At 42.9% G+C, this 26645-nt stretch overlaps 1 protein-coding gene across 1 annotated transcript; it reads right to left on the bottom strand.

Moving 5' to 3' along the window:
- Nucleotides 1–5440: 5440 nt before the first annotated feature.
- On the bottom strand, nt 5441–8072 carry TCHHL1 (trichohyalin like 1; the record flags this gene model as incomplete). The annotated part of the gene is made up of 2 exons (XM_079762040.1): nt 5441–7489; nt 7935–8072. The coding sequence occupies 2 exons, from the start codon at nt 8070–8072 to the stop codon at nt 5441–5443; spliced, it is 2187 nt and encodes a 728-aa protein (XP_079618166.1).
- Nucleotides 8073–26645: the final 18573 nt, after the last annotated feature.

Genomic DNA, 26645 nt, shown 5'->3' with positions numbered 1-26645 from the left:
TGGTTCCGATTGACTTTGGGAACCTGGCCTCTACCTGCCCGATTTGGAGGCTTTGATCTGAGGCCACTATTCAGTGCAGCGGCATCTTCAGTGGATGTGTCACAGTCCCTGCAGCACCCAGCGGCCATCACCGACTCAGCGCGGTGTCTCCCGGGGGTGGGGAAGCTGGGCTGGAAGGAAAAGGAGGCCTTCGAGCAGCTGTTTCTTTAGGCTGCTCCATCTTCTCGTGTGTATCCTGTTTACATTTGTGGACCCAGAACCTGAATGATCCTCTCAGGGATCTAACAACGAAGTAAGGGGATGTATCCTTTGCCCAGAGGGCCAACCTCAGAGATCTAGAAGGAGCCAAGATTGTGAACTCCTGAGGCCAGTGACCTAGCCCTGGCTCTGGCAGCTGACACCAGGCCATTGGCCTACATGTACCCATCTTGTGCCACAAAATGGAGAACCTGTCCCTGCCCCGCTTGGGACAGAATAGCCGTGGACCATGTGCCCTGTGATGTATATGCTTAAGCAGAACAATGGAGTCCACAGTGAGTCTGAAACAGAGAAAAACATTTTCATACAAAGTGAGATTGCCACAGGCTGTGTGAGCTCTCCCACTCTTAGTAAGAGGGAGTTTCTAGGCCCAAGGTCCATTCTGTGCGGCCGAGTACATGTCAAAGACTGTGTGCAGGAGCTTGCCTTTCCCAACAAGGCAAGCCGCTTCCCCTTTCGGGGTCTTACTCATCCTTTCTGCAGACTATGAGTTGACCCCCTCTTCTGAAGTGGTTCCTAAACTGTGTCCAGGACTAGTTGATGAACTTCCTGAGATTTTTATGCAACATTTTTAGCAGATACACAAACTAAAGCACAGAGAGGTTAAGTAACTTGCCCAAGGATGCACTGTAAGTGAGTGGCAGACCTAGGATTGATTATAACCTGGGCACCACCGTCTGACTCCTAGATCCATGTTTTTAATATTACTCTATTCTGCCTTTGTTCCTCATTTCCTCACTTCTTAAATACTTCGCTCCTGGCATTTTGAGGACGAAGCATGATTTTTTGTTCACCATTGTCATAATAGCTAGTACAGGTAATGCTCCTGGAATGATATAGACACACGCTCAAGTGCTTTGTGGGGCATTGATTTCCAAGGGTTGATCCTCCCAACCCTGCTGTCCTATTCGAAATCAATCATGAAGACAACACCACTTTCTCAGACCCCTCAATTTAAATTAGATCTCCCTGTTGGTTTTTTCTCAGAGCACTTATCATAGTTTGTAATTATGTATTAAAAAATTTTTTTAAATGACTATCTTCTTTCATCCGACTGTATTCTCTATGAGGTGAAGAATTATATCTGTTTTGTTCATCACTATACACCCTGTATGCATAGTTCAGTAGCTGGTCAAATGTTGAATTAATAGATAAACAAAGTGCCTCCCATGGATTTGATACGACTCTAGGCCCAAGATAGTAAACACACATGTATTGAGTACTTACTAATGCTAGGCGGTTTGTATATATAATATACATAACATACTTTTATGTATATTATTCCATTTATTCCTTTTAAACAAACTTTTTTTAATTGAGGTATAACCTCCAAATCTTAATGTACATTTGATGAATGATCACAAAATAGACACTCCCATAAAACCACCACCTCCATAAAAAAATAGCACATTAACCACTGCCCCAGAAGTCCCTTTCTTGCCCATACTCTCTCCTCTCTAGTGGTACCATTATCCTGACTTCTAGTAACATAGACTATTTTCTTTTTTTCTGTTTTAATTTTATGTAAGTGCAATCGCTCTGTATAAATTCTGTTGTGTGTGGCTTTATTTTGCTCAACATCATGCTTATCTAGTTCTTTGATGCTGCTGTGTGTGGCTGTAGTTCTCCTTGCTATATAATAATCCATTATGTGACTATAATACAAATTATCAGTCCATTCCCAGTTGATGGGCCTGTGGGTTATTTATCTTTGTATGCTCCTATGAATATTTTTGACCATGCCTTTTGGTGCCTTTCTGTTGGGTTCTATATCTGAGGTGGAATTACTTGGTCATAGGGTTTGCATATGCTTAGCTTCAGTAGATATTGCCCTATCGTTCTCCAAAATAATTAATATATCAATTTATGCTCCTGCAATCAGTGTGAGAGTTCTACTTGCTCTTCCTCTTTGCACACTTGATATCACTTTTTAATTTCAGACACTTGGTATGTCTTCACTGTGACTTATTTTGCATTTACCTAATATCTAACGAGATTGAGTGCCATTTCATCAGCTTTTTTGATGTCCTCTTTTCTCAAGTGCCTATTCATGTCTTTTACTTAAAAACTTTTTTTTTTTTTTTTTAGAAATTAGTGTGTGTGTTTTTTTCTCATTGACTTATAGGCATTCTTTGTATATTCTGGGTACTAGTTTTATTTTTTATTTTTTTATTCTACATAATAACCCTGTGGTTTGTTATAATGACATTTTACACAGGCAGATGTTGAGGTCAGAGAGCTTAAGTTGGGGAAATAACACTCAAAGAACAATTAGTGAGTAGTACCAGCCAGTAAGCATTAATGTATTTATCTGGGTGGTGCAGGCTATGAATGTGATATAGTCGTTAAAAGATCAGTGACTTGTGGGAAGAGGTAGGACTTAGTCTAGGACTTTAAGGACAGGTATGATTGAGGAAGTAGAGAGGATTTTGAAACACTTTTCAGGAAAGGTGAATCACAAGTGCAGAAGCATGGAGTTGGAAGCAATAATACGATGAACACCTTGGCTTTGAATAGTTCTTTGCAGTACTTTAGAGTTGGATTCTTCATGAGGGCAGGGACATGCCTTTTCCATTCACCAGGGCATGTCCAGTGCCTACCATGCCTGGCACATAGCAAGTGCTTAATGAATATGTTTAAGTGAAATGATTGAATGAAATTGGTCCAAACAATGTTCCTGCCAACATTGTAAGACAGGATTTAAATGATCAAGGTCAGGGTTAAAGGACAATTAGATGACCAACCCGATGCTCTTAGTAAGAGTTCTACATTTCTAAATTGTAATTAAAGGGATATTATAGAGAGTTTGATCAAGTTAGACTCAATGTGGTATGTAGGAAAGTGGAGTCTGTCACAGAGAGGTCATGAACCGAGAGATGAAACAATGACTTGCAAAATTCTCGAGTGATTAAATGAGGAATTGACTGGAAGCAGGGGGACCAGCTAAGAGGCTATTACCATAATATTGGTACTTATTCACTAAACATTTATTGCAATGATAGTATATATCTGATGCTATGCTCCATAGTAATGCAGAATAGCAAGACATGTAAGTGGTGAACCTTGCCATCAAGGAGCTTATGGGATGAGTGGAGAGCTAAGAAAAACACACAAATAACTGTAATTCAAGGAAGAAAAAAGGCGTAAGTAGAAACTATGGAGTTAAGGGAGGAGGACAACATCTGTTTTGTGGGAGCCATCAGGAAAGGTTAAGGTAGTATTCTATAGCAGCATTTCTGCCTGCCTCTGCCTTCCTGCTCCCTTGGCCCTCTCTATCATACTGGGATGACCTCGTGTATTTATTGTTGCACTTGTTGCTTGTGTCTCCCCTCCCTCATTGGCTAAAGAGTACTTATTTGTTTTGTCACTGTTGTACTTCTAATGCTTTACCCAGCATATGGAACTAATATGGATTTTTCAATAAAATCTTGGGATGAATGAAGTGGCATTAGAGTTGGATCCCAGAGGATAAGCAGGATTTGGACATAAATCTGTAGAAAGAAGGGAGAGACAGTATTTTTAGGTGGAGGGAACTTGAAGTCATATAGGGAGAATGAAAGCTGGATATAGAAAATGGGTTTAAACAAGATCCTATTGAGATCCTATAGTGAATTTATTATTCATGACTTTTGTTATTTTTATGGTCCCTGATATATATTGCCAAATTGCTCGCCAAAAGGGATGTTTAGTTTATGCTCAAATATATGTTTTTCTTTGTGTGTGAATTGTCTCATGTCTCTTGCTCATTTAAGAGAATGCCTTTTTTTTTAGGTAGGAATATTCATTATGTTCATTCATGTTTGTAGGTAGAATGAAAAGACCTGAAAATGTTGAGGGGGAGGAAATGGTGAATTTTAGATTCTGGAAGAGGTGTGAGTTGAAGTGGAAGAAAATTGAGCCTCAACAGAAGAATACAATGGGAAATGGGGTATTTTGGCTTCAGGAAACCTGTGATGACTACTTTATTCCTTTTCTGTGTCATTATTAAGTCCTGAGAACATAATCTTGTAATTATAGTTCTTTTAAGAAAACAGAAATTGCTAAGATTGTTTTTGTTTCTGATCAATGTCTTTAAGGCTCGATGGAAAATAAAGGGAGAAAAATGAACCAAGAAAAGGTATTGATCATCAGATTGTTTAATTGTTAATTTTAATACAGTGCCCTTAGCAAACCATATGGATAAACATTTTGTAGACTTAGTGGATGGTTGATTATAAGATTTCTTGTGGAATCAAGCATACTTTAGATTTGTATTCTCTTTCCTCTTTATAATTATTCTGATTGCTTATTTGAGCCAGAAACTATGAAAAGGCTGGGTAAAGAGTGGGATTTAATAAAAGTTTGTTGAATGAATAAATGAATGAATGAATATGTAGCATAGATTTAGTTGCAACTGGACATTAGTAAAGAAAGTCATAAATCTTTAATTGGGTGCTAGATATCACAATTATTTTAAGTTATGGAGATATCTGAGATTATTTTGAGGGATAACATTTTAGAATAAACTTAAAATCTGTGTGAAAAATATCATGAAACAGAATTATCTACAACTATGAATTAATGATATTTTATGATGGTAAGATAGTATTGTAGAGTCACATACGTCCTATTGCCACATTATAAAAAGCCAATTAATCAATTAAAGAAATTGGCACCTGTTAAAAATGTGAAGGGGATTTTTCCATTTTTAGTGACAGGTAAATTGTGGTAAATTATCTCTTGACAAAGTCCATTTTAGCACTTGGCAATAGCATCCTATGATAGGATGTTTGTTCAGTGTGACATTTCTTTGGTAGTAGCTCTCACTGCTGAATACTTTATTATTTGCTCTTGTAAAAACTTAGGAAGGAAATTTAAAGGATTATTAATCTGCATCTGAATGTGTACATGTGCGTGTTGAGGGTGATCAAGAGGAAAGAAGTTCAGGGCATGTTGAGATGTACGAAGGTCTCCTAGGATAATGATAAGGATTCATTGCTTTGTGGTCTTGTTCCTCTTTCTGAGGGTAGCATGCTTATCTTCCAAGGCCTGGGCAGCTGATGTTTGTTGTGCGTCAGCAGAATCCTTACCAGGCAGAAGCTTCCTGGTGTACTATGTAATGCTTGGCTGTCATTGGAAAAGACAGGAAAATCTGAGATCTCATTGCTGAGCTGGTGATTGCAGAGGCTTATACCCTGGCTGTCTAAGCTTGATTTTGACGCTCCTCTTTGGTTATGTCTGTTTGCTGCAGAATCTCCTGCAGGTACTTGTACAGTGGGCTGGAATAGACTGCACTGCTCCCTGCTGAATAGGACTCTTCGTTCCTCTGAGTCCTCTCTTCAAGGCCTGCCTCAGGGACTGAAGAATTGGGTCCCTTCTTGGCTGGATTTTGTTCTCCTGCCAGCCCTTGGGGGCTTTTATCCTCTTCCTCTAAAGTGAGAAGTTTCTCGGTTTCAAGGTGTGTCTGTGCCTCTGGGGGTTCACTGGGCTCCACAGCTGGACCTGGGCCTTTCGTCCCCGTCCCCGAGCCCTGAATCTTGTGCTCTTTGCCTTCAGGCGGTTCCTGTTCCTCGGTGAGCTGCTCATCCTCTCCTCTGACTGCCGCCTGAATTCTGTTTTCCTCACCCAGTGCTTCCTGTTTCTGGGTGTCTGGGTTATTATTGTGACTTCCTTGCACAGACGCTTCCTGTGAGTCTCCTTGACTCTGGGAATCCCTTTGCATAGGCGGGTCACTTGTCTCTGAGCTGCTGTCACCATTCTCCGGAGCCAGGCTGTTGGGGGTTTCAGAAGACCCTTTATCCTTCTGGGTGACTGTTGGCTCCTGATCTTCCCCCTGGGAACCATCCTCCTTGACAAGCTTGTCTTGAGTCTTGGTGACCCTCTTATTTTCTCCTCCAGACTTGTTCTCAAGTGGTGACGACTCCCATCTTCTTTCTCTTGCTTCTGGTATCCCTTCTGCCGCAGGGGCATTTTTGTTGCTCACAAGTGCTTCTGCTGTCCCTTCCTCTGTGTGTCTTGCCTCTTCTCCTGGGGTGACTGCTTCTTCACTTTCAGGATGATTCTGATCTCCTCCTTCTGAGCTTAACTCTTGTGTCTTAGAACCTTCCCCAGCATCCCTTTCTTTTGCCGGTTCCTGGAGTTCCCATCCTGGATGCTTGCCATCCTGTGCTTCCTCTTCCAGGGCTGGTGGCTGAGACGTTCTTTTGCTTCCTTCCCTCCCTACTATTTCATGGGCTTCAGGGCCTCTCCCCTCTTTCCTCTCAGTTCTAACATCAGGTGTTCCTGAAACATGTCTGCTGTCTTCGTGGACTGACAAGTTGTTTGTTTCATGTTCTTTTTCTTGTGCTGGGGGTTCTTGGGTCTCAGGTGTTCTGCCGTCCCCCTCTGGTTCAGCTGCGTTCTTTGTCTCCGGTGGTGTCCTGTCAGCATTGTTTCCTGGTTCCTGAGTCTCAGCTGTCCTACTATCATCCTTGGAATCAGTTTGTTCTGGCAGGTCTGTGCCCTCTGAACTCCGTTGATCTTTTCCTTGTAGTGGCTGTTCTTGTGCATTAGAGTGTTCCTTAACAACTTTTTCCGCTGCAACTCTCTGATCTCCAGGTGGCCTCTGTGTTGTTTCTTCTGGTGGAGAACTTTGGGTTCCCAAGTTCCCTTCCTGTTCTCCAATCTGATCTCTTGTCTTAGTGTCACTTTGCTCCCTGGCTGGTTGAATCTCCTTATCCTGTCCCTCCTCCCCCTTTGTGGGACTGCCCTTCTGTTCTGATCTTGCTGTTGGCTTATTTGTCTCATTTTCATCCTCTTCGTCTCCTGTTGATGCTATACCTTGGGTCACTTCCTGACTCTGTCCATCTCCTTCCAGGTGTTGGTTCTTAGGGTCATTGTGCCCAGAGGCTTCTCCTGGCAGTTTGTGAGTCTTGGTGTCTCCCTGTGGTTCCACCCTGTTGTATCCTCTTTCCTCAGGGCTGAGCTGAGCTGATGACACTATTCCCAAAGGAAGCACTAATTTATCTTGAGTTGGTGGAGTTCCCTCTGTGGGCTGGCCAGTTCTGCTGGTTGCCTGGAGATTCATATCATCTGGCTTCTCTTCTGGTTTAGACCCTTGTCTTGGTTCTGAATTTAGTAATGATTGCGTGTCAAGATAATGGAGGTTCAACAAGTTGAAGATTGTAAGAACAAATTCATCAAAACTGATGGTGCCATCACTGTCAATAGTCAGAAGATTCAAGTTTCTTTCTACAGCATGAATGACACGTGGCTGCATGAAAACACAGTGAGAAATCAGCCTATTTACAAGAAGTCAAGTGCGTTGAGTGTCTACATGTTTCCCAAGAATACTCATTTTTTTTTTAGCCCTATTCTTCAGGCACTTGTGAGACTTTCCAAAATAGTAAGAATTTTTTTTTATTCTGGATGCCATTTATCATGAGATAGCAAAGGAGCATTTACATCACTTATGAGTTGCATTTAGATATGTACTAGATCACGATTCCTCTCAAAAGCTTAGTTTTGAGCTAAGCAACATTGGCTAAGCAATTGCACAGAGTAGGGAGCTGAGAATGAAAAAAGTTGTTCAAAGGCAGTGAGTGCTGAGAGCTGGCAGCCAGGTGTAAAACAGGCAGGGATCACTTATGCCCATCCTGCTTGGATTATGGAGAAAGGACAAATGGAGAAGGATTTGTACAGCTCTGTGAGCACCATACCTGAAGAGTGTCCCCAAACTCTCCCTGGATGAGCCTTTTCAGCTCTCTGCAGGTCAACGTCGCCTCATCACCGTCCTCCCTGGCATACTTGTGGAATGTCTCGATTACACTGAGGACATCTCTCAGGAGCCGAGGCATCTTGACAAACTCAGGAGACTCTGAGAAAGGACAAACAAACTTGATCTTCCCTAAAGGATGGGTCCTTCAGGAAGGAGATAACAAGATCGTCGTTCTTTCTGACTCTGTCCCAGCTTCACTGGCATTATCTGCTCTATTCTGCATCTTAAAATATTATATTTGAACTTCAGGGGTGATTTAGTTTTGTACCAGGCAATGTGGCGAAATCAGATCTAGCACAGGTAAATATTAGAAGAGACACTTCACCCTATCCTTCGGAAAACAGCAACACTCATATGTTCAGAGAAGGCTTTATTGTAAAAGGAGGGCGGAAGAAGAACTCAAATGTAAGTGTTAAAATACACAAATAAAACCATAGAGTGAGACCAATCCTTCCAGCCTCATCTAACAGTGCCCACCTGTTTTCCTCCCACCTTGACTCAGTCTAACTCCTCTGCTTATGGAAGTGTAACTTTTGAAGTTAGGAAAGCTTGTAGAGGAAAGAGAAGTAAATCAACTGCTATGTATGCAGGCCAAAGCAACTTTTAATATTATTTTTTAACCAAGAAGACATGGCTCAGGGGCTCAGGGAACTTACTGGTAAAATAGAGTCCTGACTTTCCCCTCTCCCCCCATCAATACCCATCATTTAAATAACTCTGCATTTTTATTTTAATATAGGTCTGAGTTCTATGTCTTGTTAAATAATATTCATGCCTGTGTCATACAAACAGTTTGTATTTTTTAAAAATATATATTTTATTGATTTTTTACAGAGAGGAAGGGAGAGAGATAGAGAGTCAGAAACATCGATGAGAGAAAAACATTGATCAGCTGCCTCCTGCACACCCCCTACTGGGGATGTGCCCGCAACCAAGGTACATGCCGCTGACCCGAATCGAACCTGGGACCCTTGAGTCCTGACGCTCTATCCACTGAGCCAAACCGGTTACGGCAAGTTTGTATTTTTTAAAACAGAAAATTATCAAAGAAGTTCTGGAAGGAAGTGATGCATTTGGGTGGCTGGAACACCCCCCCGCCCCCCCCCCCCCCCCCCCCGTTTAGTATCATCAATAGTGTTTATTCTGAAATCCTTATATAATCTCACATAGAAGCAAAGCAGTAGCTCAAGAGATACTCATTGAGACTTACCTTGTTCAGGAGTGAGAACAAGTGGGATGCGGGTCAGCTGGTTGTGAGCTGACAGCAGGCACTGAAACCTTTTATTGAGTCTCTAATTGCACAGTTTGGAAGGAGACACCCTCTGGGTCTAATGCCCTGATTCATCACCACCGACTCCCCTCTTTCTCTGCTGCCAACTTGTCTTACGTTTATTTCCTTCTTTAGGCAGATTCAGTTAAATCTTGGTTTCAGACTCATCCAAAGGAAGGGGAAAAGGTATCTTGGTTCACTACTGACTTTTTGAGGGATCTTTGGGGTGGTGATGGCTATTTTTTTTTTTTTTAAACCTAAGGACACAATTACATTTCTGTTGGACAAATCATAGGCTGGCAGGAGCCTCAGAAGTCATCTGATCGGTCTTTCTACTCAGGATGGACTTAATTTGACCCAGCCCAGATAGATGGGTGTCAATCATGTGTTTAAAAATAGAGGCCCCTTTTAGCCATGTGACAGAAGTGGAGATACCAGTTGATTCAGGTGTTTCAATACTCTGCTCTCCTTGCTTAGAGGCAGAGTTAGTGGGGAAAAAAATCTCAGCTGGGTTGTGCAGCACTTCACTTACCTTAGATGTGCTATTTAAAAAATGTGATCAATATCTGCTCTTTAAAGGCATTTTCACAATCCAAGGAGCATCTATTTAACTGTGTTCTTTCTGTAAAGGGGAAAGGGAGACAGAATCTTTCAAGCTGAGGACAGGTAGGAGTAAGCCCCAGATGCTGAATTGGCAAGTGTTTTTATTTCCTCCTAGAACTGGGTTCCTCTTAGAAGAGAATATATAACTAACAAGAGAATTAGAATCAGTTTCTGTTTTAGATATTTAAAAAGAGAATAGAATATGTTTTAAAACATTCGTGCCAGCTTATAAAAGGATGTAAGAAATTGATCCATGAAAACAAGTGTAAAAGATAGACCAAGATAATGGAAGGGTGGGGTTGAAGGTAATTTATTATATGGGAAGTCTGAGACTAAGGAAAGCATTGATATTGATTAGAATTGTTTTATCTTGCTGATAATCAAGGCAAGTATATGAGGAAACTGAATGTTGGGGGAGGGGGATCTACATTGACAGTTTCTGTCTAGAAACAAAATTTCTCAGCATGCCCCTAAAACAGGGGTGGGGAACCTTTTTCCTGCCAAGGGCCATTGGATATTTAGAACATCATCGGCTTAATATAATTTACTTAATATAAATTTATGTTGCTGTGAAAAAAGCTCCTCGGTTTATTGAATTTCAAGTCCCGCCAGCGGTGCCTTTGCAGGGCCAGACCAAATGATTTTGTAATATGGCCCGAGGGCCAGATGTTTCCCACCCCTGCCCTAAAAGGAAGACTTCTCTTGAGAATTGAGATTGGCATATAAAAGTCATTTTAATTCTTATCAGTCAACATCCCCTGAGAACCAACTATTTCTCACTCACTGTACCAAGTACTGGGATGTTTAAAGTTGAGTAAGTTATGTCTCCCTGCCCTGGCACTCACAGGTCAATCACTTGAGAAATGATTGAAGGAAACTAAGTATGTTCAAGGCTGACTTGAAAAGAAAGACTCAGTGGTTGAGTGTTGATGTTATGAACCAGGAGGTCAGGGTTCGGTTCCCGGTCAAGGCACATGCCCAGGTTCCGGGCTCCATCTCCAATGTGGCGAGTGCAGGAGGCAGGTGATCAATGATTCTCTCTCATCATTGATATTTCTATCTCTCTGTCCCTCTCCCTTCCTCTCTGAAATCAATAAAAATATATTTAAAGAAAAGAAAGACTTAGAGAAGTTGTACATCCATATATTGAGGCCCCTTGTATAATAAACATGCAGTATATTTATGCTCACTTGAGGCCCTTGTACTAGGTGTACCGGTTACTAATGCAGATTTTGTAATCAAAGAAAACACGATAATTTCAAGAGAAACATCAAAAGTGCTTTATTCAAAGTAATGTACATCGCTAGCTACACATTTCCCCCATCTTTCAGGTAATTTGTGGATACCGTCCCAATAGAATTTTTCTTGTCTTGAGGCAAACCATTCAGAGACCCAATTTTCCACTTCTTCGTACGTTTTGAAGTGTGTGTGCCATCGATCAGAACAAGTGGTAATGTGAAGGAGCAAGGTCTGGTGAATACGGTGGGGGGGGGGGGGGTGTTAATACTTCCCAGGCAAGATCTTTTAACGTGTCTTTAACTGGTTTTGAAGTGTGTGATGGTGCGTCATCATGGCCCATTCTGGTCATTTTACGATCAAAGTGTGGTTCCAGTTGATTATTTGTTGTCGGTAGTGACAGTCAGTATTAACAGTTTCACCTGGTTTTAGAAGTTCATAATACACCACACCTTCCTGATCCCACCAAACGCAGAGCATTGACTTCTTTCTGAAGCGATTTGGCCTTGCAGTCGATGTTGATGGTTGACCTGGATCAACCCATGATTTTGTGCATTTGGGATTCTCAAAATAAATCCACTTTTCATCGCCAGTCACAATTCGATGCAAAAAAGACTTTCTTTCGTACCGTTGAAGCAACATTTTACTGCTGACTTTTCCGTTTTCCATTTGTCTTTCGTTCAGTTAATGTGGCACCCATTTTCCTTCCTTTAAAATCTTTCCCATTGCTTGTAAACGATCGGAAATTGTTTGCTGAGCAACGTTTAATCTTTTGCAAGTTGTTTTCGAGTTTGCCATGCATCTTCATCCAATAATGCTTGTAATTGTTGGTCTTCAAACTTTTTCGGTTGACCTGGATGTTCTTTGTCTTTCACATAGAAATCATCGCTTTTAAAGCGTTTAAACCAGCGTTCACATTACTTTGAGATGGAGCATGTTCACCATAAGCTTCCCAAAGTATACACTAACTTTCAGTAACACTTTTCTTCAAAATAATGAATTAAAACTTCCCGCAAATGCTCTTTTTTGGGCACAAAATTCGACATTTTTAAGTGTAAAAATATCTATGATGTTAACACCTTTAGAAAATTTGACATATGAAGTTTGGAAGCTTGTTGTAAATACAACAAAATAGCCTAAAAATGTTGAATTTCATGCCAAAAAAAGAGAGTATTTGCAGGAAGTTTTAATTCATTACTGGTTTTCTTCCTACTTCTCTGACTGCTCCTTTTAATTCCCCTTTCTAGTTTTTGTAAATTTTGTCTTTCCCTGAAATGTTGCTGTTTCTTAGGGTTCTGTCTTAGCCCAGCTTTCTTACCTACTCTTATTACTACTGACAGGCTGATATCCCCCTTTTATATGTCAAATCCAAACCTCTCACCTGTGCTTCAGACTCATAGAACCAGTTACCAAATAATGCTTCCTGGAAGCCTCAAATGTAACTCAATGTAACTCAACTAAACTTGCTTTCATTTTGACCCTCTCCAGCCCATCGTCCACATTGCAGCCAGAGTGATCCTTATAAACTATCCAACTCAATGTAACTAAACTAAACTTGTCATTTCCCCTCACTACAATTGTGCTTCCATCTCAATAATGATACCGATACCCACCCAGCTTCTTCAGCTATAACTCAAATATCGTCTTTTATCTCCTCCTCTCTATCATCTCTTCAATGTATCACCAACTCCTACTGACTCTAATTCTCAAGTAGGTCTCAAATATACCCACTTTCCTTTATCCCACATCTATTATACTATCTCAGGTTATCATTGTCTCTCACAGGGATTATTGTTGTTGTTTTTAAAAGATATTTTTATTGATTCCAGAGAGGAAGGGAGAGGAAGATAGAAACATCAGCGATGGGAGAGAATCATTGAATGGCTGCCTCCTGCATGCCCCACATTAAGGATTGAGCCTGCAACCTGGGGATGTACCCTGACTGGGAATCGAACCATGAGCTCCAGGTTCATAGGTCGATGCTCAACCACTGTGCCACGCCAGCCGGGCCTCGCAGGGATTATTGTAATATCCTGCTAATGCTTTCCTTTTGACCCTCTCCAGCCCATCGTCCACATTGCAGCCAGAGTGATCCTTATAAACTATCAATTTGGTTTATTACTCCCCTGTTTAAAATGACAAGAATTCCTTGTGGTAGGGACCAGAGTTTAAAAGGTGGGTTGCCTCTAGAAAGTGGAGGGCCTTAAGTTCCAAACTGAAGGAAGACTTTAGACTTTATCTTGCAGAAAATACAATAGATTTTTTTTAAAGGGGGAGTAATGACAAATAGAAATCAGATTTTAAAAAAGTTTCTGTAATTTGAGTGCCTGTCATGGATGTCTGGAGGGTTCAGAAAATAATACCTATTCAGAAATCTACTTTTGTTTTGTTTCAGATTATTGCATGTGACTGTCAGCTTTTACTAACAAGGGAAACACGTGCTTATTACTTATTACATAGATTATAATCTTCAGAAGATTACAGTCCAGTACACATGCTAAACAAACATAATTACTATGACTGAATGAAAATATTAGCAATGTGTAATTAATGTAGAGATGGGTTCATACTTAACTAATGGCCACAGACTTTCAGTTCAAGTGGAACTAAGTTCCAGGACTTCGCTTTCTCTTCAGAAAAGAAATGAGAGTAATTAAGTGCATATGTGAAGTTCACAGATCTGGGCAATGATCTTTGAAAGTACTAGGGTCGCAGAAAATGGAGTAGGTAGGGGTCTTATCCTTCAATAAATAAACCTGGGATGATAGGCACTCTGGAGAGGAATTTGGGAGACAAATTGAGAGAAGTTCAGGTCTAATTGGCTAGAAAAGAAAGATCTTTGAAACTGGAACTAGGCTCCGATGACCACCTTCAGTAGTTAACTTTCCCCCCTGTTTTCTGTAGAGCTGGGCTGAGGGATTGAGTTGCTTTGAGAGTTTCAGTTGGACAAGTTGAATGTTGGAATTAAAGTAATTATTTTTCAGTCCTGGGAATAACCTTGGTGATAGCTATTCTAGACTCACAGTTGGAAATATGAAACAATGGAGGCCCAGAAAGCTTAAATGGCTTGCACAAGGACACACAGATAGTAAAGTGAAGGAATAGTCCAGAATGTCTACTTCACCACTGTATGCATATTGCCTAGAATGTCTGACACATAGCAGGAGCTCAATAAATATTTATTAAATGAATAAATAATTCTCAGGCTTCTTATTACTTGTAGTATTATTTCCACCGCACCATAGAGAAACTATGACAGATTTAATAATAAAAAAATAAATAAAAAGGAAAAGAAAAAGAGGGTCTTTGAGCAACCAGGACAGGCCTGCACAATGTCAGAGGATAAAGGTCATTACAATACAGATAGATTTCCCTAGCAAAAGAACTTCCCCTTACATGATGTATTAGTTTGCTACGGCTATCATAACAGCCACAGAATGGGTTGCTTAGCCAATAGAAACTTATTTTCTCATAATTCTAGAGGCCATAAATCTAAGATCAAGAGGTTGGTAAGGTTGTTTTTTTTTATTCTGAAGGTTATGAGGGAAGGATCTGTTACAGGCCTCTGTCCTTGGCTTGTAGATGGCCATCTTCTTCCTGTGTCTTCACATCATCATCCCTCTATCATGTGTGTCCAAATTTCCATTCATTTTGGACTAGGGCCCACCTAATGATCTCACTTAAAGAAAATATTTATTAAATACTGCATCTCATATTTTCTAAAGTACTGGGGGTTAAAACTTCAACATATAAACTTTTAGAGGGGGACATAATTCAGCCCAGAACACATAGAGACCAGCTTTGCTATCACAGAGCATTTTAAACCCTCAACCCTATTCTTGAGCAGCAGCCAAGGTAATGTTAATAGAGCTCCCAGTTTATATTTAAGCAGTCAATTGCCCAAGAGCCTCAAGCTTCTGCCCATGTATGTATATTAACTATGTGAAGCAGGAGGGATAGCCTGCCAGATTGCTAAAAGAAGAGCCACAGGGCATGGGCTGGCTGGCCCATTTTTTTTTTTAAATGAGGTTATTATAACTGACGAAACAATACTTTCTTCTTTGAAAATGGCTCTTTCCTCATCTTGTAAAATTCTGTAAAACATCGGAAGGGCTTTGATTGTTTTTACCATAGTTATTATTGTTGAACTGTAGCTTAGATGATGAGTGTATATTTCAGGAGTATCCTGGGGCTCTGAAATAAATGCCTACTGAATGGATCTTGGAGAAAGCCAGTGAGGCTCTCCCATGGTTTCTAGGAAAACCCTTAAGTAAGGAACATACACTGATCTTAGGGGAAAAATAGTTTTGTAGTTAGAAATCATTTGAAATAGGTGATGTTCCATGGTAGTGTGTCAGGGGATTTCCAGGTTCTGTCTTTGGTGGGCATCTGCTATTTGTGTTCAAGTGAGGGAGAGGCTGGTGCTCCTTGCAGAAAATACCATCTTACTCCATCAGAATGATACTCAGCAGCAGAGCTTTCTGGTCTCCACAACTGATAAACATGATGAGTATCTATAGCATAGGACATCTTCTCATCCATGACCCTCACAATTAGAAATGATACTATCCTAGATCAGGGCCTTCTTTGGACTTATTCCTAGTACCAAGGCTTGAATACTAAATATAGCCTCCAGCAGATGGCACAGGATCATTAGATAATAATCTGATATTTTTGGCATTACTATTAAACACATTATGACTGTCATTTAATAGACTGTTGCTTAAACCAACAGCTCATCTACAATTTCTATAATGCTGAGCTAAACTTTCAGGCCATTTCCTACTATCAGCTCATTAGACATCAAAGACAAAGAAGCTGCTGTATTCTTGAATGGGAATATTAACAAACATTGGGAGCACCATTATTTGCCATGAACAGTGAGTGAATCACTGCAAAAAACAAACAAAACAAAAAACAAGCACAGAAAGCTGTGAGGTCAAGAATAAAAACACTTGGGCAGAGAATCCTAGCTTTGGGGGCAGGGGAGGGGGAATGCGGAGGGGGCAGATAATATAGGGTTCACCCTAACAGGGAAAAATGGTTGGGGAAAACAAAGATTGTGTTTTCTCTCTCTCTCTCTCTCTCTCTCTCTCTCTCTCTCTCTCTCTTTTTTTAATTTAGACATAATCATAACCAAATACCCTTAAGTGAATGGCAATTTTTTTCAGTTCCTAGACCACTAGATACTGAGCTATGATTTGATGCATAATTAAAACAGACAAAAATAATTGTTTGCTAAACATTTATTATTAATTTTTAATACAGTCCAATTATTTCAACAAGAATGTCTCCAAGGTAGTATTAGTAGGCTTCAAAGGATTGTGGGCTGATGGGTCTTCTTAAGGACCTGTAGGAACTTGCCCCTGTTTACAAATTTTTTCCCTTCCCTTCCCCCAAAATGCTCTCTGTGATCTCTTATTGGCCCCAGAGCAAGATAGATGTCTACAGGATCCTAAGCAGGTTTCCTCTCAGGTATAATTAATAAAGGTAGTAATATTCTGAAATTTATCAAAGATTGGGGGAAGAGAACTGAGCACTATAGACTGCAGCAAACACAGTTTTAAAATTTGAGTTCTGGAGTTGTTGAGAAACACATTACTTTTGCTTTATGAGATTTTAAGTGTTTATGGAGTCAGATGTAAAAAAAAATCCAATTCAAATTCTAAGTTTTAAAGCTAAATGTTATTCTTAATAGAGATTTCTTCCAATTATGGACTACTTTCACAGGGAGTTTTTCTGTGGAAGTCAGCCTCTGTAGAAGTCAGTTTCCCTACAGTAAAAGTCCAGTCCCCTTTTACAATCTATGCTAATTATGCCGAAAAGATGAGACGTTATTTGGAGGTAAATATAAATGTAATTTAGGCCCAAGAAGAAATACCAACTTGAACACTAAAAATATCTTAATTCTCCACAAGATAGGTCAACCATTTAAAAAACAGACCCAATTCTTTTGACTCTCACATCTGATTATTCTTATTACTTCTGAAAGCAGTAAATTAACATGTTCCCCAAACAAAACTCCTAAAAACAAATTAAATGACTTGTTTTAAAAATGCACACCACATCTGCACCAAAGAGCAAAGACATCCTGCAGTAAAGAACTACTTGAAGAAGACTAAAAGGTAGAAGTACATGAAATGAGTATAGTTTAAGACTTTGGAAAAAAGACATTCTAACATAACAGAGTTTTCCCACAACCAAAAACATTTGTGTCATCTGGTACCCAGTGTTTCCCATTTTCCTTTGCTGAAGCTTTGGCAAGGGCCGGGATGTGGCAGCCTTTCTTAAGGACGGTATTGGGACCTTTGCTCTTGGATGTACTCATAGAGAGGGCTGGAGCGCACCGGGGCACTGGCAAACGGACGCTTGCCAGACTCCAGAATCTGCTGACGGCCCTTATCTTTTTCCTCCCAGCCGCGGCCGCGCCTCTGCGCCTCTTCCAGCTGGCGGAGCTGCTCTTCTTCCCGGAATTTCCTCTCCCGTTCCTGCCGGCGCCTCAGTTCTTGCTCTTCCCGCAGCTGCCGCTCTTCTTGGCGACGTAGTAGCTGTTCTTCCGGTTCCTGGAGGAGCGGTCGATCTTCACGGAACTTTCTGTCGCGTTCCCGGCGAAGCTGTTCCTGGACTTCCCGGCGGCGCAGCTGCTGTTCCTCCTCGCGGAGCTTTCTGTCGCGCTCCTGGCGAAGCTCTTGTTCGAGTTCCTGGCGGCGCCGCTGCTGTTCTTCCCGTTCCTGGAGGAGCTGTTCCTCCGCTCGGAACTTTCTGTCGCGCTCCTGGCGGCGCAGTTGCTGTTCTTCCCGTTCCCGGAGGAGCTGTTCCTCCGCTCGGAACTTTCTGTCGCGCTCCTGGCGGCGCAACTGCTCTTCCTCCTGGCGAAGCTCTTGCTCGAGCTCCTGGCGGCGCAGCTGCTGTTCTTCCCGTTCCCGGAGGAGCTGTTCCTCCTCACGGAACTTTCTGTCGCGCTCCTGGCGGCGCAGCTGTTGTTCCTCCTGGCGAAGCTCTTGCTCGAGCTCTTGGCGGCGCCGCTGTTGTTCTTCCCGTTCCTGGAGGAGCTGTTCCTCCTCACGGAGCTTTCTGTCGCGCTCCTGGCGGCGCAGCTGCTGTTCCTCCTCGCGGAGCTTTCTGTCGCGCTCCTGGCGGCGCAGCTGCTGTTCCTCCTCGCGGAGCTTTCTGTCTTCTTCCTGAAGGCGTCTTTTCTCCTCTCTTTCCTCCCTCAGCAGCTGCTCTTTCTCCCGCTGCAACTGCTCTTCCTCGCGCTGCAGCTGCTCCTCCTCCTGATACTGCCTCTCCCTTTCCTGGCGCCTCTTCTCCCGTTGCAACTGCTCCTCCTCGCGCTGCAGCTGCTCCTCCTCCTGATACTGCCTCTCCCGTTCCTGGCGCCTCTTCTCCCGTTGCAACTGCTCCTCCTCGCGTTGTAGCTGCTCCTCCTCCTGATACTGCCTCTCCCGTTCCTGGCGCCTCTTCTCCCGTTGCAACTGCTCCTCCTCGCGCTGCAGCTGCTCACGTAGTGCAGGTTTGGAGTACAGTGTGTGGCGGCGTCTCTGGCCTTCCTCCTCTAGTTGCCACCTCCATTTTTGGTCTCGGAGCAGCTCCTCCTGGCGCCGCTCTTCCTCCTGGAGCTGCTCCTCCTGCTCGCGGAATTGCCGCTCCTGCCTCCTCTCGAATCTCTGTAGGCGCTGCTCCTCCTCCTCCTGGCGTAGCCGCCTCTCACGTTGCTGTCGGAGGGGCTGGGAGTCCTCCTCCCGTTCCCGCAGCCGCCTCTCCTCCTCTTCCTCCTGCTCCTGGCGGCGCCTCAGTGGCCCCTGCCTGCGGGGCCTCGAGTAGACCTTGCTCTGCCGGGCTTCGGCCTCGCTTTCCAGCTGCCGCTGCCACCGCAGGGCGCGGCTCTCGCCCAGCTCGCGGGCCTCTTCTTGCAGTTCCTCCTCCTCAGCCAGCTCCTGCTCCCGCCTCCGCTGCTCCTCTCGCCGCTCCTCCTGCTCGCGCCTCAGCTGCTCCAAGAGCGGCTCCGGCTCCCGCCTCAGCTTCTGTTCCAAGCGCGGTTCCCTCTCGCGCCTCAGCAGCTGCTCCCGCCTCTCTTCCTGCTCCCGCCTCTCTTCTTGCTCGCGCCTCAGCTTTTCCAAGCGGGGTTCCTGCTCGCGCCTCAGCTCCTGCTCGCGCCTCTCTTCTTGCTCCCGTCTCAGCTTTTCCAAGCGGGGTTCCTGTTCGCGCCTCAGCTCCTGCTCCCGTTCTCGCCTCAGCAGTTGCTCTCGCCTCAGCTCCTGCTCTCGCCTCTCTTCTTGCTCCCGCCTCAGCTTCTTTTCCAAGCGGGGTTCCTGCTCGCGCCTCAGCTCCTGCTCGCGCCTCTCTTCTTGCTCCCGCCTCAGCTTCTTTTCCAAGCGGGGTTCCTGCTCGCGCCTCAGCTCCTGCTCGCGCCTCTCTTCTTGCTCCCGCCTCAGCTTTTCCAAGCGGGGTTCCTGCTCGCGCCTCAGCTCCTGCTCCCGCTCTCGCCTCAGCAGTTGCTCGCGCCTCAGCTCCTGCTCGCGCCTTTCTTCCTGCTCCCGCCTCAGTTTCTGTTCCCAGCGCGGTTCCTGCTCGCGCCTCTCTTCCTGCTCCCGCCTCAGCTTCTTTTCCAAGCGGGGTTCCTGCTCGCGCCTCAGCTCCTGCTCGCGCCTCTCTTCCTGCTCCCGCCTCAGCTCCTGCTCGCGCCTGAGCTGCTCCAAGCGCGGTTCCTGCTCGCGCCTCAGCTCCTGCTCCCGCCTCTCTTCTTGCTCCCGCCTCAGCTTTTCCAAGCGGGGTTCCTGCTCGCGCCTCAGCTCCTGCTCCCGCCTCTCTTCTTGCTCCCGCCTCAGCTTTTCCAAGCGCGGTTCCTGCTCGCGCCTCAGCTGCTGCTCTCGCCTCTCTTCTTGCTCCCGCCTCAGCTCCTGCTCCAAGCGCGGTTCCTGCTCGCGCCTCAGCTCCTGCTCGCGCCTCTCTTCTTGCTCCCGCCTCAGCTCCTGCTCCAAGGGCTCCTGGCGCCCGCGCCTAAGCCTCTGCAGCTGCTCTTCCACCTCTTCCTCTTCCTCCTCCTCCAGGCGCTCCCTCCTCAGCTCCTGCCGTTCCCGCCGCCGGGGTAGCTGCTCCTCTTCCTGGAGCTCGCGCAGTTTCTCCTCCAGGCGCTGGCGCTCTCGCTCTCGCTGCTCCCGCCTTTCTCGCCTTTGCTCTTCTCGGTCGGGAAACTCCTCAGGCGCCCGCCCCTTGCGCTCCTGCAGCTCCTCTTGCTCCTCGCGGCGCTCTCGCCTTTGCAGCCGCTGCTCGCGCCTCTCTAGCTTCTCCCTCTGCTCCTCTTCCTCAGCGAGCTCCCTCTCTTGTTCCTGCCTCTTCTGCCTGCGTTCTTCTTCCAACTCCCTGTCCCGGGGATCAAACCTCCTTTGATCTTCTTGCCTGCGATCTAGTAACGGGGCCCCCTTACCCTCATACTTGGCTTCCTCCTCCAGCCCGGAGGCCTCGGCCAGGGCGTAGTAACAAGCTTGAGCCACTTTGAAAATGAACAGGAGGTACTCATTGAAATCTACCAGCCCGTTACAGTCGCGGTCCAGAAGTTCCAGGATCAAATCTACCGTTTCAGGATCATGTGGTCGCTATGAAAAAAAAAAAAAAAAGATGAAAACAAAAGTTTTTTTTTTAAATGTACCATTTACAGCTAGTAAACTTTCTCACACAATATACATTTTACGATATGCAGACGCTCAAAAGACGTAAGAGCAATGAGAAAAATCCCAGTGTGTATGGTGGAGTTTTGTTGTCCTCATGTAAAATGTGAATACCTCATTTTATAGCATACGTTTGTTGGAAGTGTTTGCATCTTGTAACTTAATGCTGATTAAAAGAACACAAGTTCTCTTTAGCTGGGTGAATAAGAATGAACTCATCCTCAACAGAGAAATACAATGGGACTTTATGAAGATGTGCAACAGCCATTTCTGTCTGAAATAGCTAGCTCCTTTGACTTGACTTTTATTCTATGTTAGAAAAGAGAACTAAACATTTACGGTAACACCATTTTATTGGTGAACAATATGAATTCAATTATTGAAATTTGCAAGTAATTTTAAATTCCTTCCAAGTCTAGTTTGATCTGACATCTTTGGTGATAACCTCCCACAACCACCAGTTCATCCACATTGCCATTGCCTCAAGTACATGAAATAATTGCTAGTGACTTCTTTAGTACTCAGACTATAATGACAAGTATCTTCAGGCTCAAAAATGAATGGGAATGTAGTGTAGAGCTATCATGGTGTAAAATGAATATAAAGTCACCATTCCTTGCTCTGGTTGCTCCTGAGAGGGAAGTTCATAACCCAAATGAATAGAGAAATGTCCTTTTCTTCATATGTCTTACCCGAAGAATAGCTCCAAATTCCCTTTCAAGGAGGTTCTTCAGGTCTTTCTTGCATAGTGCTGCCCCATCACAATCATGTGAGGCATATTGATTGAAAACTTCAGTGATATCGAAGATGCTTTTCAGAAGTGGAGACATTTTTTTTTCCTTTCTTAAGTTCAAGTAAACCTAAAACAATAAAATAGGATCCAGAATTAAACTCTGTTTCTGATCTTTGGAAGGTTTTATCCCCACTGTTTTGGGGAGATCCTTAAATAATTTGACTTTACAATAGTAGTTATTTTCAACCTGGACTTTCAAAGCATTTTATTTTTCAATATTGTACAGCCCTTAGAAAAGGGAAGAGAGATCCTGAGAAACTTCAAGCCTGGGAATTATCTGCAGACTATCCTGTAGTCAGCTTTCAGATTGTTCACACAAGCTGAATTATCCATCTCTTTTCCTCTTCTCTTTTTCTCCCCCCCCTAATATATTTCAGATCAGACAGTGTAGAGTATAACGTAGAAATTTAAATTTGATATGTTGCTACTCATAGCCTCTGCCTCTAAAATTGAACAAAGAGAGTAGGTGAAAGCCAAAAGGTGAAGGAAGATCTGAAAGTATCTTAAAGTGACTAGAAGCCACATACACCTAGGTGTGGAGCAAAACATTTAGTGGCAACTAGAACATTAAAAAGGGAATGTGGATTATTTCCCAACATTATAGCCCATAAGAGATCTAGGAATATAATTCATAAGTCAGCAGTTCTAAGATTAAGCACTACTTCTCCGTAGTCAAAGGTGGCATTGCAATATTCAGATAAACCAATGCAGAAAACAAAGAGTACATTTTATCTGCCTTAACTAAGATATATCACAGATATTCAATTATTGAAAGCTTCTTAGAGGTGCTTCCTGACTGGCTACCAGGGTCAATGAGTCAAATTGAACCTGGACAAATTTGAATAACATTGCTTTTATTGTTAGCTTTTGTTAAACCCAAATAAGCCATTTGAATCTTGGCATTATAAAAAATGGAACTTAGCCAGAGCAGATCCATGTTAAAAAGAATACATGGGAAGTTTCACTGACTGGGTGAGTATAGTGGTTCATCTAGCTGGCTTCTTTAATTACTACTGAACTTGAAATACTGCAGATACCATAAATACATGAAGATGGCCCATATTGGGTAGAACCAATATAAAAAGAGAACCAAGGGTTGGTAAACTTTGGAGATAGCAGTTTTTAGAAAGATGAACCCCATCAGAGTCACACATAACTCTTCCAACCCCTGACATGCAAACATTCTTATAGAGTTCAGAGCTTTGAGAGGAGACCATGTCTCTATTTGAGTAATGGCTCCAACCATAAGAAGATGGCATGGAGTTAGGCATCTCTGTAAGATACTGATGTCTTCTGACACAATAGACCCCCCTCATACCCCCCGCCTCCTACCAATATCTACAACAACTGGAAAAAGAAGAATCATACAGAAGAACATGATCCCATTGAATGGGACTTACCCACTTCACCAGAGGGAGAAGTCGAGTGCTCGCTGACACCACTGGCAAGTGTACTGGGCAGCTGGTAGCTGGGTCTTTTATAGGGGTTCTAATTGTGCCCTGGAGACCTACTTGGAAAGGAGACACCCACTCTGTGGGATGGCCTGATTCATTCCTAACCAAGCCCAGCTCCACCTCTGTCTCCACAAATGGTTTGTTTATCTCACTATTTGCTCAAGTACCTATTTGGCATGAGGTTCACAGACCTTGCCTCCTGACAGGGTACTCGCCCCACCTAACATGAAAGGATAGAATATTTGACAGAATCTCTAATTTTTTAAAATTGTTAAAGTGAAATAAAACAGTAAAACAAAAATTAATGTTCAGAATCTTAATTAATTATGATTTTATTTCAAAGTAGTGACTTCTAAGCCATTTACTATATAAAAAAATCTAACGTATAGGCGGGGGTCAAACAGAAACTTTGACATAAACTAATGAGAACTAGTTAATTTCTCCCTGGGATGTGACAATCCACAGGGAGCTGCGTATAGCCCTGTCTGAAACAATTCTAGGACAATGGAAGGGTATAAGGAATTGATTTTAGTTTCTTCTCTAAAATGCAAATGGGGAAAAATTGCACTTGTATTCTTGGGTCTTATAATGATTTTCCTATAGGTTGGGGATTGTCTTCTTAGTAAACAATTTTGGGTGTTAGTTTAAAAATGTTTCATTAAATTATAAGAGAATTTGAAATCTGTCAAATTTCTTTCTTAGGGATGTTACATCTAAATGAAGTTTGCTCTTTTCTCATTAACATATTGATGCTCCTGGAGAAAAAAAGCTGGCGTAATCTTTTTTTTTTTTTTTTTTTTTTTAAAGATATAATCATCCTGCTCAGCTCAAGTCACTAATGATTACAACACCGAAACACTTGACTCTGCTTCTCCTGGAAGTGCATTAAGGTAATCGGTCACTCTAGCCCATTATATCTGCCGGGGCTTTCTCAACCCTGGAGATCATTTGCAAACCCCAGTGCTATTTTATTGTAAGGAACTGGATTTTATCCTTGGTTGTCAGTGACTCCCACCTTCACATTTCAGACTATATAAACTTTGCTTCAAAATAACGTTTATGGAGACTATGAAATGATCCAGTGGCTTTCGGCATTTTGGTCTCCTCCTTTGTCCAACAGAGGCAAGTAAATTTTGAGGAGACTCTGAAGGGTCCTTCAATGGAATGTAATTTGGAGCCTAAATCTCGATGACTCTTCCTTTATGTGCAGATTGGTCCAAATGGTGATGGAATTGAATTCTATTTGACTCCTTGTTTGCTGCCCTCCTGGAGGTGGGGGGAGAGGAAAGGGGAAATGATAAGGTGATGGGAAGGCAACTGTTAGCCTGGTCCCCTTCTGTGATCTAGGGTTTTTTCCCCTACAACTGTCACTTTTCTTGGGATCAGTTAGCAAACTTGATGTAGCAGCTCCTTAGAGAAGGGTAAAGATTTCTCTCCCCCCCCTCTCCCTTCTATTTAGGGTTTTATTCAATTATTTTCATCTTTGAATTCCAGGATAGAACTATCATGAGCACTGCAACCACAAATCACCATGAAACCTCTATCTCTCACAGAGGATATGTGCCTTAAAAAAAAAAAAAAATCCTCAGAGAAACATGGATGTGAGAGAGACACATCAATTGGTTGCCTCCCACCTGTGCCCTGGGGCTAGGAATCAAACCTGCCACCCTTTGGTGCATGGGCCATCACTCTAACCACTGAACACCACCAGCCAGGGTGCATATGAGCCTTTTTTATGAATGTCCTTCAAGGAATTCTCTGGACAAACCCTGCCTATGTCTGGTTCTCTTTTTATCCACCTGTGTGTAGTCTGTGAGGAACCTTAGCCCAGGTGGTGGGATGCGTTTGTGTGATTCCATTACCTTACTATAGTCAAAGCAGTCCAAAGAGGACCGGACGTTCATTAGCTTCTATGAGAACAAAGGGAAAATATTAACCATCCCAAAGTCATGTTTGAGCAAGCAAATCAAATATAGAAGCAAACCCAAGAGGAAAATGCTTCCAAACAGCCTTAAGAAAATGGCCGAAATTGCATTCACCGTAACAAAAAACTCCTTCCCCGCTCTGAATGAAGCTAGACCTTAAATCCAGTGATGGCTCTCTTATCCACTCTCTTTTAAAGTCAGGACACCACAAGGAAAAATATTAAAAACCTGAACCAACCTAAGAGAATTAGCCTGTCTTCCTTGCTGCTCTTGGTCCATCATCAGAAAGATTGTAAGGAGGTTCAAATGCTAAAATTCTAAAATCAGGTTTGATATTCTTCGAATGAAGTGGCCCTTGTTGCTACATAATGTCCTTTTATTTAACACAGTGTCATTATTTAAAAATATCATTTTAAGTGATATTTAAAATGTTATGCCCTGGGACACCACCTCTGCCCATCCAAAACCAGAGAACCAGACATAGGCAGGGTTCTATGTAGAAAACATAGAATGTAGAAAAGAATCAAGTACTGACATTGGTTCAGTCCATTTTTTTGGAAAGACCAACTGAGAATCCCTGAAATGAGGCAGTGTCCACTCATTGTGGCTCATCAAGAAAGAATGGTGTTTGTATAATCTGAGCATCTTAATCTCCTTTATAGACAAAAAGCCTCATTATCTTTCTTTTATAAGACTGGAGACTGAGGCACCAAAAGGTCAGAGAACGTTCCTGACTGGCCCAGGAATGACCTATGTACTCCTGCTCCATTCTGTAAGAATATCCTTCTTGACCAAGGATTAATGCCAGTGGGTTCCGAGCATAGCTACAGGATTGTACTGATACTTGGCTTTGAGATGTGAGCTCTTTATTACAGCAGAATTGAAAAGAGAAAATACAATTTATATCATTCATTCCTGAAGCCTCATCCGTGCTTGAAATCTTTGGGGGTGGAGTTCTGCTGGGTTAACAAATAGAACTAACCAAGTACCAGGTTTTCCTGGTCTTCAACTCATTCAAAGGCTCTTTTCCCATTTTTTTCTGGTCAGAATCCGGAAAAAGTAGATAATGGATTTGACATTCTGAGGTATTTGACCAGGATCAAACCCTGTCTTGACCTTATTGTGAAAATTTAGATAAAGCAGAGAAGGTGCTAGTGTCGTTCTCAGCCTAATGGGCTTTTCCAGAGCCCACTATGGGCCATGACATGGAACCCTGGGAAAATGTCCAAGTGGGATGATTTTAAGATGGCTTTATAAAAAGTAAGATTCTTTTTAAAAAATATATTTTATTGATTTTTTACAGAGAGGAAGGGAGAGGGATAGAGAGTTAGAAACATCAATGAGAGAGAAACATCAATCAGCTGCCTCCTCCACATTCCCCACTGGGGATGTGCCCTCAACCAAGGTAACATGCCCTTGACCGGAATCGAACTTGGGACCCTTGAGTCCACAGGCTGACGCTCTATCCACTGAGCCAAACCAGTTAGGACAAAAAAAGTAAGATTCTTTGGTGAGCTCTCTAAATACCTCTCCAATGAAGACCTTTTCTTTAAAATTATGTGTTAAACCTTTCAAGGTCTTCTATTATTTCTTCTTATTCATTGACCCATGCCCTGGAACACTACCTCTGCCCGTCCAAAATCTACTGTATTTTCTCTGAAGTCCCATGCAAATTCCATCTGCCCTCCCAACCCTTCCTTGAC

The sequence above is a fragment of the Cnephaeus nilssonii genome (genome assembly GCF_951640355.1).
Source record: "Cnephaeus nilssonii genome assembly, chromosome: 21".
Lineage (NCBI taxonomy): Eukaryota > Metazoa > Chordata > Mammalia > Chiroptera > Vespertilionidae > Cnephaeus > Cnephaeus nilssonii.
The sequence above is the reverse complement of the archived record's forward strand: the minus strand, read 5'-3'. Positions and strand labels throughout refer to the sequence as shown.